The sequence below is a fragment of the Urocitellus parryii genome, chromosome 8 (assembly GCF_045843805.1).
Source record: "Urocitellus parryii isolate mUroPar1 chromosome 8, mUroPar1.hap1, whole genome shotgun sequence".
NCBI classification, from domain to species: domain Eukaryota; kingdom Metazoa; phylum Chordata; class Mammalia; order Rodentia; family Sciuridae; genus Urocitellus; species Urocitellus parryii.
In genome coordinates this window covers 59,472,870-59,490,502 of record NC_135538.1, presented here as the reverse complement: position 1 = coordinate 59,490,502, position 17,633 = coordinate 59,472,870, and the positions used below count along the sequence as shown (strand labels likewise).

At 33.3% G+C, this 17,633-nt stretch overlaps 1 protein-coding gene across 3 annotated transcripts in view; it reads left to right on the top strand.

Annotated features, from left to right (window-relative positions):
• Nucleotides 1-17,633, top strand: part of Grik2 (glutamate ionotropic receptor kainate type subunit 2) — a 634,369-nt gene that overhangs the window by 399,888 nt on the left and 216,848 nt on the right. For all 3 annotated transcript variants that reach the window (XM_026406867.2, XM_077801706.1, XM_077801707.1), the window contains exon 10: nt 685-891. In XM_026406867.2, the coding sequence (XP_026262652.1) occupies nt 685-891 (207 nt within the window). The remainder of the gene's footprint in view (nt 1-684; nt 892-17,633) is intronic.

Sequence of the window (17,633 nt, the reverse complement as noted above, 5' to 3'; positions counted from 1 at the left end):
TTTTTGCACCACTTAGCATCTAAAGTTACATGTCCTATTTGTTTGAGCATGTATTATGTTTCTTTCCCTATATTATAATATTCATTGTTCAGTGATTCCTCTTGTAGGAGAGGGGACTGGCTCTTTAAAGTGATTTTAGATGAATTCATCAGCATTTGATAAATATTAGGTTCTTTCTCTATATTTTAAAGTAACTACCATTTTTCCTCTTATAATTCAATATAATAGTTGTAATATTCATATTTTTAGGATATAATGTGATCATATATACACACATATCACTGAAACAATATACTAGATATTGCTTAAGTAGCATAATTCAAATTGGGATATTGTAATCATGGTGAAATTATATATTATGTACTCTATATCATGTATCACATGTCACATTATATTATTTATTATTATTAATGCAATACATGGTATTAGATAATATATCATATTTTTATTATATACCTGTGGTGGGATTTTTATAACTAAACATTCTTTTGTGAAACACAAACATTCCCTAAACCATCCAAGTATCTCCATTCTTAATATTTTAAACTATATTAAATATAATTAGAAGCTTAAGTTGACAATCAAATTAATGCAAATTTTTCTATCTTCTAGATAGAGCTGTCATTCTGATGCTAAATTTTATGATTAATTGATATTTCCTTCCTTCATATTCAATGTTTCCAGGAAGAACCTTATGTCCTGTTTAAGAAATCTGACAAACCTCTCTATGGGAATGACAGATTTGAGGGCTACTGCATTGATCTCCTCAGAGAGTTATCTACAATCCTTGGCTTTACATATGAGATTAGACTTGTGGAGGATGGGAAATATGGAGCCCAGGATGATGCCAATGGACAGTGGAATGGAATGGTTCGTGAACTAATTGATCATGTAAGTCCCTTTTCTTATTATTTATTACTTTTGGGAGATTGTTACAAGATTTGCTTATGAGTTAATATCTACAAATAACAATAATGTATTTCAAATTCATATTTTCATAAGTTTACTCAAAGTGAATATTATTTTTGTCACTACAGATAAGGAATCTAAGAAGAATATATAATCCTATTGGCCAAAATATGTATCTTAAATTAACTTGTATTTAATAGTATAATATCTTGAGATAATTGGTCTTGTAAATTGGGATGTGAATTCCCAACAATTAATATCTCCCTCAATTTTTTTTTGTTTATTTATTTATTTATATTGGTGCTGGGGATTAAACCCAGGATCTTGTGCTTGCGAGACAAACACTCTACCAACTGAGCTATATCCCCAGCCCCTCTCCCTCATTTTTGCAATGCTAACTTCCTAAGCAACAAAGAATGAATAATGTAAGCTCTTAAGTTTATGCTAAAACTTTCCTGTGTTAGGATAGAGTACTTCTTATTTTTAGAACAAAGGTAAAACAATTATATGAAAAAGTACACACACACACACATACACACACATACACATATATGATGAACTGAATTATTTTTCAAAAATCATACTACTGTGCAGATTTCAGTATATATATATATATATATATATATATATATATATATAGAGAGAGAGAGAGAGAGAGAGAAACAGAGACAAAGATACAGAGATTAGATTTTTAGTTAGCAGCCAAATATCAATTCAAATAAACCATTACCCATTTCTTTAAATCATTAGCATATCTTTAAATGATTTAGAATTTATATTTCAACTTGTGAATCCATTAGAAGATGAAAAATATTACATGTGCCAAGGTGTACAAATGTAATCCCAAATATTTGAGAGCCTGAGAAGAAAGATCCCACGTTCATGAAAAGTCTGATCAAATTAGTGAGACACTGTCACAAAATAAAAATAAAAAGGGCTGAGGATATAGTTTAGTTGTAAAGTATACTTGGTTTTAATCTCCAAGGAGGAAAAGGTAAGAAAAATCTGAGAGAGAGAGAGAGAGAGAGAGAGAGAGAGAGAGAGAGAGAGAGAGAGCACAACTTAGAACCCAAAACCTTAAACATGGGGAGATTGATAAAATGGATGGACAGAGGCATATGGCACTTACTTGTCACACACACACACAAAAAAAAAACAACAACACATGGATAGCTGCATATAGAGGTGAGTGACTCTGGAAACACTGAAATTCAATAGTAAAAATCTGGCACAACTGCACTGCACAAGAAACAAATATACCATTACCTGCTGCATAAGGAGGGCAGTCTCTCCTCCATAGGGACAGAGGTGAAAGGGAAAATTACAAAACACTAAAGAGCAAATTGAAAGATGGAAATATATCCCATTTTCTGGATTGGAAAATTTATATTTCCAAAATGTTCATATTACCCAATGTGATCTACAGATTCAGTGCAATCTTCTTCCAGATATAAATGGTATTCTATATAGAACTAGAAAAAAAATCATACAGAAGCAAAGAAGACTTGGAATAGTGGAAGTAATCTTGAACCAAAAGAACAAAGCTGAAGACATTATAAAATCTTATTTCAAGGCAAATTACAGAGCTGTAGTATCAAAAACAGCTTTGTATTGGTTGAACAACAACAACAACACAGACATATAGACCAATGGAACAGCATAAAGATCCCAGAAATAAATCCATACATCTCAGCCAACTGATTCTCAACAAAGGTGCCCAAAACATATATTTCACAAAGGATGGCCTTTAACAAATGGCACTGCAAAAACTAGATATCTCTGTGGAGAAGATTGAAACTTGACTTTTATCTCTCACCCTGTACAAAAGTCAACTCAAGATGGATCAATGACCTTAATATAAGAGCTGAAACTCTGAAACTACCAGATGGTAGCAGAAGGAAAACATTTCAATGTATTAATACAGGCAAGAATTTTATTTTTCTGCATAGGACTTCTAAAGCATAGGGGAAAAAAGCAAAATTTGACAAATGAGATTACATCAAACTGAAAATCATCTGCACAACATAGGAAATAACAGAGGAAAAATACACCCTAGAGAACAACAACAACAAAATAGTGCTCAACATCTGACAGAGGGTTAATATATAGAATATACAAAGAACTCAAAAACTCCATAACAAAAAAAACAAGTAATAAATTTAAAATATAGGCAAATGATCTCAATAGACACTTCTAAAAGGGAAAAGTAGAAATGGCCAATAAATATATGGAAAATACTCAATATCATTACTCATTAGGAAAGTGCAAATCAAAACCTCATCTCACTCCAGTTACAACGGGTATCATAAAAACCAATAACAACTCTGAAAATAATAAAAAAAATGCTGCTAAGAGTAAGGAGACAAAGGAACACTTATACACTGTGGGTTGGAATATAAATTAACATGGCCAGTGTAAAAACAGTGTTCAGTTTACTGAAAAAAATAAAAATGAAAGTACCATATGATCCAGCTATACCACTCCTGGATATATATCCAAAGGAAATGAAGTACACATATAGAAAGAGATACCTGCTGAGCATGATGGCCCACACCTGTAATGCTAGTAACCAGGAGGCTAATGGAGGAGGATCTGAAGTTCAAACCAAGCTGAGCAACTTAGAAAGGAAGGCCCTAAGCAAATAAAAACTTGTCTCAAAATAAAAAATTAAAAAGGATGGGGATATGACTCAGTGGTTAAGCACCTCTGGGTTCAATTCCTGCTACCAAAAAACAGTAGACATATCTGCATGCCTAAGCTTATTGTAATATAATAGCTAAAATATGGGATCAGCCTAGGAGCCTATCAATAGATTAATAGATAATGAAAATATGGCATATGTACACAATGAATTATTATTCAGTCATGATGAAGAATGAGCTGTCATTTTCTGGAAAATGAATGGAACTGGAAGCCAACATATTAACCAAAATAAGCCAGACACAGAAATACATGTATTACAAGTTCTCTCTCATATTTGGAAACTTAAAAATAAATTCAACCTGAAAGTAGATGAGGGGGTTCCACGGGGTATGGGTGAAGATGAGAGCAAGAATAGAGAAAGGGTAGTTGGACATGATCAGTTCAAGATGTACCATGTATGCAAATATCACAGTGAACTGCACAAATTTGTAAGGTAATATGTACTACTACTACTACTACTAATAATAGAAACTTGAAATTTATATGATGCTATTAATATAGTAGTAACTATCAGAAACCTAACTGGGGCTTTTTAGGCAATAAAGATAATTTATTGGCTTGCATTTTCTTGAAGTCCTGGGGCAGCAAAATGGCCATGGATGTTGCTCAATCTAGGATATCAGATTTTAATCTCTTTAACCTTTCATCAAAATTTAGTATTTACTTTCTTAGATTTGTTTTACTCAAGCATATACCTTCCCCAAAGTGGCAATTGCTTCCAACAATTGTACAGAAATTATCCAGGAGAAAATAAAGCACCATTACCCTAATGATTTCATAAGAGACACCAAATTGGTGTATTGGCCTAACTAGTTTATGAACTGAATACTGAACAAATTATTCAATCCAGAGGAAAGTCTCTGGATAATCTCAGGCATATACTTAGTCAAGCAAGAACCTAGTATATAGTGTCAATTCTAGGAAAACCACATTAATTTCAAGCTGGTTGTTCCAAGGGATTTATTCCTGAATAAAGTGGAATGAAATCTGCAATGTATATTCATAGGAAAACCACATTAATTTCAAGCTGGTTGTTCCAAGGCATTTATTCCTGAATAAAGTGGAATGAAATCTGCAATGTATGTTCATAAAAAAACCTCTGAATAAATAATATATGTGAGACTTTTACATTTAGTAAGAGCACAGAAATTATTTTTATCACAAATACCTTTATTATATATTTGTCACATGAGCTTAGTTAATGCTTTTCCTTTTTTGTGTATGGTATGAGAGGTTATTGGGGATTGAACTCAGGAGCACTCTACCACTGAGTTATATCTGCAGCCCTTTTTATTTTTTATTTTGAGACAAGGTCTTGCTAAATTGCCCAGACTGGTCTCAAACTTGGGATCCTTCTGCCTTAGCCTGACAAGTAGCTTGAGATTATAGGCATGCATTAAATATCCATCAATTAATGCTCTTTTAGTTGGCCTTTTTGATACATAAACTTGATTGAAATGTTCAGTTTTCTAGAATTTTTTCCTGTTCTTAAATTTTTCTACCTGTATATGTTTATTCAAGAAAAATTTAGAGTAGAAAATGATAGTTAAGAAATAACAATTTAGAATCATGACACAGAAGATGATGGCTCACCCAATCGGGAAAACATAACTGAGTATTATCATCAATATTTATTTTGAAAAGTCACTTCTGAAATTGAGAACCACTGATATGATCTTCAAATTATTATTCATTTTCAAGTTATCTGTTCATTTTATTCTTCTCAGTGCATACTTGTTAATTTACCTTCTCTTTTTCCCCTTAGTAAAAATACAGTCTTACTCTAGCATGCCCTTTTTTGTTGCCTTCCTCATGTTTCAATTGGCTTAGCCTTGGCTTTTAATGTTTACTGTATGTCATATTAACCCTGAATGATGATTATAGGCAACATAGTTTTCTTTAAAAAAATTCAGTATAATTTGCATATTTGTGAAAATGCTAGTTTTAATGTGGCATAGTAACTGGTACTGTTAATCAGTTCAACTCTTTGAACTTTCCCCTGTCCTTACTTTCCTTGGACAAGGTTATTCTCTCATGGCTTAATAACCATCCTCACACTGAAGTTTCACCATTCTGCCTATTGAGGCCTGAGCCTCACATCCTCACAATGGTATCTTTAACTGTCTCTGGTATATTCTCCTCTTAAATATTGTTTCAAGCACCTTAAAGGCAGTTAGATTCTATCCAAAGAAAAAATAAGTTGACATCTTTATGACAAGAGACAGTGTTGCTTTTTGGAGTAAGGCTCCTTGGGAGTTAGGCTCTTGCTCTCCCACAGAAACTGGGAGATAGGGATGTCTTCGTCCTTGATGACTGTATTTCAAAGAGATACTTCCCAGGTCCTGGAGAAAGGCGGTCTTCTTAAAGCTGCAAAGAGGCTTAATTAGCTTTTAAGGGATTTATATACATTTCAAAGAGAGAGGAAGAGGACTTAACAATTGCCAGTTTTCTAAGTAAGTGCTCCAAGCAAAGGGTGGGGGTTGTGTATCTTCCCTTACTTTCAACTGGGAGATTTAAGCCTCTTATTTTAATTAGTATTTGCCCTTATAGTTGCTGGTCTTTGTTATTTTAAAAACAGCTAATTTACCACCTTCTTCATTTTCATTCCTTTTTCTTGAGAGAACACTTAATTTACAGTATTTTGTATGATCTCTCAAATTCATTATGATCAAACCAGGGATAGCTTTTGGTAGTGAAAAAGAGATAAGTCTTTAGAAGGTTATTAGGAAAAAGTAAATCCCTGAGGCATTGTTAGTCCTTGATAGGAAGTCTTCCACCAAAACCACTTTTCCTCTATCTCTTCCCTACAGACAGATCAGGGCTCCACAACATGATATACTAGAAAGTACTGGGTAAGACACATTAAGTCCAAACCTAATTCTGCAGTATAGGTGTATGCATTGAGCACATTACCTTAAACTCTCTGAACCTTAGTTTTCTCAAACTTTTATAAGAGATGATAATAATCATATTTACAATTAAGAACAATTATGAATATGAATTTATAAATCGCATGAATTCATATGAATTTCCTAATATAGTACCTGATTTATAGGAGAAATATGACTAACTCCAAATTTTGTGCCTTCTTATTTATCGTATCATTTTGCTATCCTGTTTATGAGTACTCTTGTTAAGGACTAAACTGTAAAATATCCAGACAGTATTAAAATGAGAAAGAGGAGAGAATTATAATATTATTGTTATTATTTTTTTAAATAATCCTAGTTAATTTAAACAGTGTTAAATTTTAATGGTAAAGCTTTTTAATTGAATGCTTTGGTATTACTAGTCCCTCCTTAGTTATGGTTTTGTTTTCCATGGTTTCACTTACCAATAATGAACTACTCAAAAATATGAATGAAAAATTCAATTAGCAAGTCCTAAATATGAAATTTCTTGCCATTTTGAGTAGTGTGATGAAACCTTACACTGTCCTGCTCTGTACTGCTGGGAACGTAAATCATCCCTTGTTCCAGTGTATTTACCCTGTATAGTCTACACATTAACCACTTAGTCTTTTTTATCAGGTAAATTGTGATAGTATTGCAATGTTTGTGTTCAAGTAATCCTTATTTTACTTAACAATAGCCCTCAAGGACAACATTAGTAAAGCTGGCAATTATTGACCTTTGTAGTATGCCCAAGAGAAATTATAAAGTGCTTTTGTTAAATAAAAAGACTAAAGTTCTTGACATATTTAGAAAAGAAAAGAAAAAAATCATAAGCTGAGGTTGCTAAGGTCTATGGTAAGAACATATATCCTGCTGGGTGCAGAGATACATGCTCACATTTGGTCCCAGCTATTTGGAAAGCTGAGGTGGGAGTATTACTTGAGTCTGGAGTTCAAGGTCAATATGGGCCACAGGTTGAGAGCTTAAAAAAAAAAAAAAAGGAAAAGAAATAATAACACTAGCAACCACACACACAAAAAAATCTATCGGTGAAATGTGATAAGGGTAAAAAAAACTGGTGTTACTTTTGCTATTGAACTTCAAACTATAAAAGTTACGAATACAGTGCATGATAAGTGTTTAATTAAAATGGGTTATGTGGTGAATTTTTGTACGTATATATGTATAGGAAAAAAAAGGATTTGGTACCACTGGGGTGTTCACTGGGGGGCAGTGGAATATATCCCCCACAAATAAAAAGGGGTATACTGTTCATCAATATTTTCCTGCCTATAGATGATCTAAGGCTTGTGAATGGATTTTATATTAAAATTAACTAAGCATAAGTAAGCCTTAATAAAGCATCCAGGTCATTAACAACAGGCATGATAAAGAGAAAGAAAGAAAGGAAGGAAAGAAGGGAGGGAGGAAGGAAAGAAAGAGAAAGGAAGGAAGAAAGAAAAAGAAAGATAAAAAAGAAGGTTTAGGGCACCATCAAAGTAGAGGCATTCATTGTTTTACATAGGAAAAAGCAAAAAATTTGGGCCTCCTTATACTTATTTTATAGTTCAGTACATTGTCAAATTTGAATTACAGGAAAGAATGAAAGTAAGTAGCTTATTTTACTTGTTCAGATCCTTGAAAACCTTAATCCAGCTTTGTTCAAGTATAGTTTTAAAAAACAAAATTTGCTTAGAAACTCGTTATTGGTACATTTTGAAATGTTAATTATATGTGTCCTACTACAAGTAAAGGAGCAAAGTCTCTCTTTTTTTACTTTATAGATGATCTTTTAAAAATATTTAAACTCCAGGTCTTTACATCATACTGGTCATTTCTTTTTTTAATTTGATAGCAACTGTTGACTTGTTTATTTGAAGTTCGTTGGCCAGCTATAAAACACCAATAATTTTTATGAGTCTTTCAGACCAATTAGTGTCTAAAGCACAATGCTATTTCACCTGATCACTTCACTGCATACATGGTCCTCTGTACTATAGTATACTTAGTAGCATCCATCTGCTTCATGTATACTAAAATAACTGGGAGACATAAATAATACTAGTGCAGAAAGTGTTCAGCATTCAACAATATTTATTGAAAGAATGACACATATGTTCCACAACAAATGTTACTCTCAAGTACCGTGCCCCTTAGAGAATATGCCACATATTTTCCAAATGCTTTCATTTTTACATTGCCTTCCAATGAAAGTGTCTATTCAAGGACCAAGCAAAGAAATAAATAGTGCCATATCTTTCTCTCAAAATTAAAGCATCATAACGTTTTATATAATATTTTATGAAGTATTTTATCAAGCCTTTTCACTCCTAAAAGCAATCTGAGCTATTGAGTCTAACATAGTAGAGGTGAGAATATGGAAAATTGGTAATGCAATCATTATATTAAGTTGGGCATAAATTTTACTTGTAGCTCTAGGTTGTTCATTCCTTATAGCTAATAGCTCACTTATGGGTTCATGAGACAACTGTTGTGAGTTTGTTATTTATAAAGCCAACTGAAATTATTCATTAGCATGAGGGAAAACACCTAAGCTGCAGTAAGCTGATGCTTATTTTGATGGGACTATGTAAAGGCAACAAGGGCGGTTAAATTAGTTTCAAATCTCTGGTGGTTTTTGCCTTGGCATTGAAAAACCTCAGGAAGATTTGTGCTTGTTAACATTCATACATAAGCTTATAAAGCAGGACACAAAATCTCTATATGGGTAGGTTAAAAATAGATTTCAGATCTGTCCTCACCTTCCAGTTTTCTACCATCAATGTAGCTCAAATGGTTGCCACCTTATTATGTGTTATGTACTTCAGGCTTTTGATACTGTCTTTAGGAATCCACGTATTCAAATTCACATTTTTATTTAATCACCAATGTTTTCTCAAAGCTTTTCCTATGACAGCACTGGAGAGGTCCATTTTATAATTTCGAGTACTAATGCTGGCCTCTGATATTTCTCATTGTGGTTCAGGCACTCCTTGGCTTTCTTACCATGTCACCTATTTAAGGTACACACCCATATGTCTGTGTTCAGGCCTCGTTTTATAGGCCTTATTGACCAGTCACTCCTCTGAAGAGCACATTTTATAGGACACTTGTAGAAGTTCTACTTTTGGTGTCTAATCATAGACATTCCTTATTATTTGAAATTATTTGTCCTTGTATTTTTCACATATTATAAGCCTCATCTAGTGAAAACATTTTTATAATACCTTTAAGCTAATGAACTGTTGTAGGATCTCTGATCTTGTGTCATAATACTAATAAAATGTGTAAGGAAAGACTGTGTATGCATACTGTGTAGATCTACAGTTATGTCTTAACTGTGCAAATTTGGATTCTCTTTCTCTCTCTCAGCCTTGAGAAAGTCATAATAATATTGTAATAAGAATAATAATTGTCTTGAATGTTTCCTGTCTGCCAGGAAATACACTAAGCCTATGCGGTGCATCCATTACACACACTGCCCCCCCAACACACACACACACACAATTTATGAGAGCAGGAGGGACTGATTGTGTAGTCTGTAGCCTTGGGAAAGCTGTTTAATCTATGGTGCAGTGAGAGGTCAGTTCTGTCATATACACAGTAGAATTCTGATACTTCCTTAGAGAATGATAGTATGGATTAAATATTAATATCTGAGAGCAGAGCAGTGCTAGACTCTTGTCAACTCTATCAGTGGAAGAGTAGCAATAGGGATTAGATGGAGCAGAAATAAGGAAGAGGAGAAAGACAATGACAAAAAGAATAATTCAAAAATTGTTGGACAGTGATACTGATATCTTCATAGATTGCAGGTCCCTCATGCTTCCCCATGTGAGAAGTTGCTGGCAGTGAGGAATATTCTTATGGCTCAAATGTAAAATCTTTCAAAGCCTAACTATTAGTCAAAAAGCTGGAGAGAATAGAAGGCAGGGAGGGTAGAGGATGGTCAACGGGTATAATGTTACACTTAGATGGGACAAATCAATTTTGGTGTTCTGTGGCACAGGAGGATGAAATACAGTTAATGACACCTCAAAATAAAACGAACATAAAAAAGGATTTTTTAATTTACGCAACATAAAGACATGATAACAGTTATGATGAAGTATATGCTAACTATTCTGATTTTATTATTACCCTATATATATGAATCAAAACATCACATTGTACTTCATAAATATGTGCAGGTATTGTGTGTCAATCAAAAATAAAATTAATATAAAAACCTGCCACTTAGCCTGATGTGCAGCTGAAGAAACAGAAACAGAATTTACTTCTAACATTTGGCTGTGTAGGTGGTTTTCAAATCAGATTTGAAAAGTTGTCTCAAAAACAAGGCATGAATATATTGCATAAGTTTGGTGTATTGCCTGGCAAATAGGAAATATTCAATAATTGTAGTTATTATTCTAATTATAATAATTATTATTGCATATATATATATATATATATATACACACACACACACACAGAGAGAAGTGACAAATGCTTATTTGGTTTTGTCTTGACTATTCAATACTATGAGTAGTTTACAGTATTACTATTGAACTATGATTAAATTTAGTACCATAGATTGCATAGATTGACTATATATGTGACATTATGATATAAAAAGGGCATATTTAGGTAATTACAATTAAGAAATGAGAGATTTTTAAAGCCACATTATCTGTCATCATTACCTCATTAGAACTAGTAAATTTTAGATGAAAAGTTTCTTTAAAAAGTAACTCCAAGGGGAAGGGAGGGGACATGGGGTTATTAATGATGGTGGAATGTGATTATCATTATTATCCAAAGTACAGGTATAAAGACACAAATTGGTGTGAATATTATGTGTATACAACCAGAGATTTGAAAAATTGTGCTCTATATGTGTAATAAGAATTGTGGTGCATTCCACTCTCATATATTAAAAAAAAAAGGTAACTCTATGGGCTGAGGATATAGCCCAGTTGGTAGAGTGTTTGCCTCACATACACAACAGATCATGCACAGCACCACATTAAAAAAATATATATGGTATTTGCGGGTAAATGGATGGAGTTGAAGAATATAATGCTATGTGATGCCAATCCCAAAAAACCAAATGCCGAATGTTTTCTCTGATATAAGGATGCTGATTCATAACGGGGTTATGGGGGAGAATGGGAGAAATAGATGAACTCTAGATAGGGCAAAGGGGAGGGAGGTGATGGGAGGTGGGGTAGGGCTAGGAAAGATGGTGGAATGAGAAGGAAATCATTACCCTAAGTATATATATGAAGACACGAATGATGTGAATATACTTTGTATACAACCAGAGATATGAAAAATTGTGCTCTAAGTGTGTAATATGAATTGTAATGCATTCTGGTGTCATATATAACAAATTAGAATTTAAAAAGAAATATAATAACAAGGAAATAAACCTTTTACTTGACTTTAAAAAAGTAAATCCTAAATATAAAGCTTAGTTCTTTTAGAAGTATCAAAGAACTTTACAATTTCTATGTTTGAAGAGATTTGTGTTTCAATATCATTTGAGGTTTGAGGTTGGTAAAAGAGTTCATTAGGCAATAATTATTTTGTGAAATATTTCATTTTTAGAATTTCATGTGTAGCTGAAGTTTTAAAAGAAACAAACAGTTGTACAACGCACAGTTTTTTAAAAAACAGAATGAGAAAGAACTTCTTGTTTCAGATTACAAAATTATTATGAAAAAGTGAGAAGTCTTTTGGGATCTAATTCACTCATATTTTGCATAACATTTAAGAAGACCCACAATGCAGTGGTTTTCCAGCTGTCTAAATGCCTCTCATTGTGCTGCCTTGGCATTGTAATTGGTATTTAACACTATCAAGCCTTTTATGATTCATAAATGAGCCTTTGAAGACCTTACTACACTTTGCTTTTGCTTCCTAATTGCTCTAAGAAGGAAATTAATTGTTTTTTTTTTCAAGGAATTTAAAGACAAATATTCCCTTTTTAGGGAATTTTAAAAGGCTCGGAGTATATCACAAAAATGAACAGACTAAGTCAAAACAATTTCTTCTAAATGGGTACAGAGTTATGCTGCCATGTTGTTTTAATAGCATGTTGTTTGATTTTGGACCTTAGTTTAGCACGCTAGTACTTTCTGGTTAAAAAATAAGGATACCAGCATAAAAAAAAAGGAAAATGTTTGTGCAGTGGTAATATTATTAACTTTAAATTTAGAAAAAAATAAATAAAAAACAGAAAAGGAGATTTATTTACAATTTATGACACATGTTAATACATTTATTACCTTTGCTTCAAGTATCTCTTTTGTAAGTCATAAAGTATTATAGATAATGTTGAAGTTCCTTATTCTTCATAAATTTGCTCAGCTTAGTGATTTTTAAAATAATTTGTAAAAGATAAAATTACCTATTTAGTTGTCCCACTCAGAAGCCAAGGCCCAGGCCTGGACCAGGACCACTCCTACTCACCAGCAGACCAATGCCAGAGCCCACACCTAGCCCCGCTCCATCTTTGGACACTGTAGCCATTGCCATAGCCCTCCCCATGCTGTAGCCTCCATCTTGGGACAACTGGTAGGGCCTGGAGGCAGCTACATCTCTGAATAGGCAGCCCACATTTCAGCCCCATCTCAGATAGTTTGCATCCATCTTGGGACACCCCCATTGCTATCTTGAGTTATCTGCACTATTATCACCACCACCTTGAGTTGCAGTAGCATTTATCATGGGACACCAGCTGGGATCACAAAGCCCAACACCAAGGTGAGGTACAGGTAATCTGCAGGGACACTGCAACATTATAGGGTAGAAACTGTAATACCTCAGATCCAGACTGCAAGAAAGGAGGACACATAGATGACTTGAAAAAACAAGGAAGGAAAGTATAGCAAACAAACCAAGATACTACAATAATAGAATCCATAGACAGTGCCATTGATGAACATACAAGTAGGAGTTCAGAATATGCATAATTAAAATGACCTACAAATTAAAGAATGACGTAAGTGAGCAGAAATTGATCACTCCAACAAAGAGATAAGAGAGCAAACACATGCAACCATTGATCCCACCAACAAAGAGATAAGGGAGAAAACACAGGTAGCAAAAGATTATTTCAAGAAAGAGATCGAGATTCTGAAAAAAAAATCAGAAACTGTTGAAATGAAGGAAAGAATAAATGGAATAAAAAACTTTAATAGAAAGCATCACTAATAAACTATATCACTTTGATAGAAGTCCAATAATGAAGAAAAAATATACAATCTTGAAAATGAAGTTGACCACACAGTGAAGATGGTAAGAAACCATGAACAGAGCATTCAAGAATTATGGGAAAACATCAAAAGATCAATCTAAGATTTATTGGGGTAGAGGAAGGCACATTGATTCAAACCAAATAAATGCACAATATCTTTAATGAAATAATGTCAGAAAATTTCCCAGACATGAAGAATAAACTGGAAAATCAAATTTAAGAGGCTTACAGGACACCAAATGTACAGAATTACAAAAAAATCTATGCCAAGACACATTAAAATGAAAATGCCTAGCATAGAATAAGGATAGAATCTTAAAGGCCACAGAGAGAGGAATCAGATCACATATAGGGGAGACAAATTTGGATCTCAGGAGATATTTCAACCCAGACCCTCAAAGCCAGGAGATCCTAGAACAACATATACCAAGCACTGACAAACCAGGAGATCCTAGAACAACATATACCAAGCACTGAAAGAAAATGGTTGCCAAACAAGAATCTTATATCCAGCAAAATTAAGCTTCAGATTTGATGACAGAATAAAAACCTTTCATGATATAGAAAAATTCAAAGAATTTACAGTGAGAAAGCCCGCGCTACAAAGCATTCTCAGCAAAATAATCCATGAGGAGGAAATGAAAAACAACAATGAAAATCAGCAAAAGGAGGAACTACACTAAAGGAAAGACCAATCAAAAGAGAAACCATGTCTAGTTAAAAAACAAAAATAAACCAAAATGATTGGGAATACAAATTAAATTTTAATAATAACACTGAATGTGAATGGCCTAAACTCATCAATTAAAAGACATAGATTGACAGATTAGATTTAAAAAAAAGACCCAACCAACAATATGCTGCCTTCCATAGACTCATCTCACAGAAAAAGACATCCACAGACTGAAGTTTAAAAAGTTGTAAAAAGCATACCTTGCACATGGACCTCATAAACAAGCAGGGGTTTCCATTCTCATATCAGATAAAGTGGACTTCAAACCAAAGCTAGTGAAAAAGGGATGAAGAAGAACATTTCATATTGCTTAAGGGATTCATACATCAATAAGACAAAACAATCATAAATATCTATGCCCCAAACAGTGGGGAATCTATGCATATACTGGGTACTGTTAATACACCTCTCTCACCTCTGGATAGATCTTCCAAACAAAAACTAAACAAAGAAACTATATAATTTAATAATGCAATCAATATTTTGGACTTAACAGAAACATATACAATATTCCATCCATCAACAAGTGAATATAGTTTCTGTTCAGCAGCACATGAATCCTTCAGACCATATTTTATGCCACAAAGCAAGTCTTAGCAAATACAAAAAAAAAAAAAAGAAAAATAGAAACATTACCCTGCATTGTATCTGACCATAACGGAATGAAATTAAAAAATCAATGATAAAATAAAAAATAGAAGCTACTCCAACAACTAGAGATTAAACAATATGCTATTGAATGATGTATGGATAAGACAAGACATTAGGGAGGAATAAAAAAAATTCTTAGAGGTAAATGAGAACTCTGATATAACTTATCAAAATCTATGGGACACTTTGAAGGCAGTTCTAAGAGGAAAGTTCATTGCATGGAATTCATTCACTAAAAGAAGAAAAAGTCAATAAATAAATGGCCTGACATTACAGCTCAAAGCCCTAGGAAAAGCGGAACAAACCAACACCAAAAGTAGTAGAAGACAGAAGACAGGAAATAATTAAAATTAGGGCAGAAATCAATGAAATTGAAAAAAAAGAAACAATTCAAAAAATAGACAAAAGCTGGTTCTTTGTAAAACTAAATAAAATTGACAAGCCTATAGCCACCCTAGCAAAAAAAAGGAGAGAGAAAATACAAATTACTAAAATTTATGATGGAAAAGGAAATATAAAGACAGACACTATTGAAATACAGAAGACAATTAAAAACTATTTTGAAAACTTATACTCCAGTAAAATTTGCAAACCTCAAAGACACTGACAAATTTCTACAGGCATATGATCAACCCAAACTGAGTTAAGAGTACATACACAATTTAAATAGATCAATTTTAAGCAAGGAAATAGAAGAAGCCATCAAAAGCCTACCAACCAAGGGGCTGGGGATGTGGCTCAAGCGGTAGCGTGCTCGCCTGGCATGCGTGCGGCCCGGGTTCGATCCCCAGCACCACATACCAACAAAGATGTTGTGTCCGCCGAGAACTGAAAAATAAATATTAAAAAAAATTCTCTCTCTCTCTCTCTCTCTCTAAAAAAAAAAAAAAAAAAAAGCCTACCAACCAAGAAAAGCTCAGGACCATACAGGTTCACTGCTGAGTTCTACAAGGCCTACAAAGAAGAATTGATACCATTACTTCTCAAATTATTCCATTAAATAGAAAAGGATCTCCAAACTCATTCTATCAAGCTAGTATCATACTAATACCAAAACCAGTCAGAAACACACCAAGGAAAGAAAATTTTAGACCAAATCCCTGATGAACATTTATGCAAATATTCTCAATAAAATTCTGGCAAATTGCTTACAAAAATATATTAAAAATGGTGCACCATGAGAAAGTGGTATTCATTCTAAGGATGCAAGGATGGTTCAATGTAAGGAAATCAATAAATATAACTCATCACACCAATATACTTAAAGATAAGAATCATATAATTATATCAATTGATGCAGAAAAAGCATTTTTCAAAATACAGCACCCATTCATGCTCAAAACTCTAGAAAAACTATAGATAGTAGGAATATACCTCAACATTGTAAAAGCTATCTCTGTTAAACCCAAGGCCAACATCATTTTAAATGGAGAAAAATTGGAAGCATTCCCTGTAAAAACTGGAAGAAGACAGGGATGTCCTCTTTTACCATTTCTATTCAACATAGTCCTTGAAACTCTAGACAGAGCAATAAGAGACATGAAAAAAATTAAAGGGATATAAATAGGAAAAGAAGAACTCAAACTATTATTATTTGCTGACAACATGATTCTATACTTACAGGATCCAAAAAACTTCAACAGAAAACTTCTAGAATTAATAAATGAATTCATCAAAATAGCAGAACATAAAATCAACACCCATAAATCAAATGCATTTCTATACATCAGTGATGAATCCTCTGAAGGAGAAATTAGGAAAACTACCCCATTCACAAAAAAAAAAAAACTTGAGAATTAACTTAACAAAAGAGGTAAAACACCTCTACAATAAAAACTACAGAACATTAAGAAAATAAATTGAAGAACACTTGAAGATGGGTAGATTTCCCACCCACACTCTTGGATAGGATAAATTAATATTGTCAAAATGGTCATACTACCCAATGTGCTATACAAATTCAATGCAATTCCAATTTACATCCCAACATCATTCCTTATAGAAATAGGAAAAGCAATTATAAAATTCATTTTGAAAAACAAGAGACCCAGAATATTCAAAGCAATCCTTAGAAATGAGAAACAGGAGGCATCAAAATACCTTAAACTATACTACAAAGAATCAATGAGATTGATTAACTTAAACTATACTACAAAGCTATAGTAACAAAAATGACATAGTATTGGCACCAAAGTAGACATGTAGACCAATGGTACAGAATAGAAGACAGAGACTAACCCACATAATTGCATTTATCTTATATTAGACAAAGGTGCCAAAAATACATTGGAGTAAAGATAGCCTCTTCAACAAATGATGCTGAGAGAAGTGGAAAGCCATATGCAGCAAAATGAAACTAAACCCCTATCTCTCACCATGCACAAAACTCAAAATGGATCAAGGACCTAGGAATTAGACCAGAGATCCTATGCCTAACAGAGAAAAAATTAGACCCAAATCTTCATCACCTCAGATTAGGCCCTGACTTCCTTAACAAGAC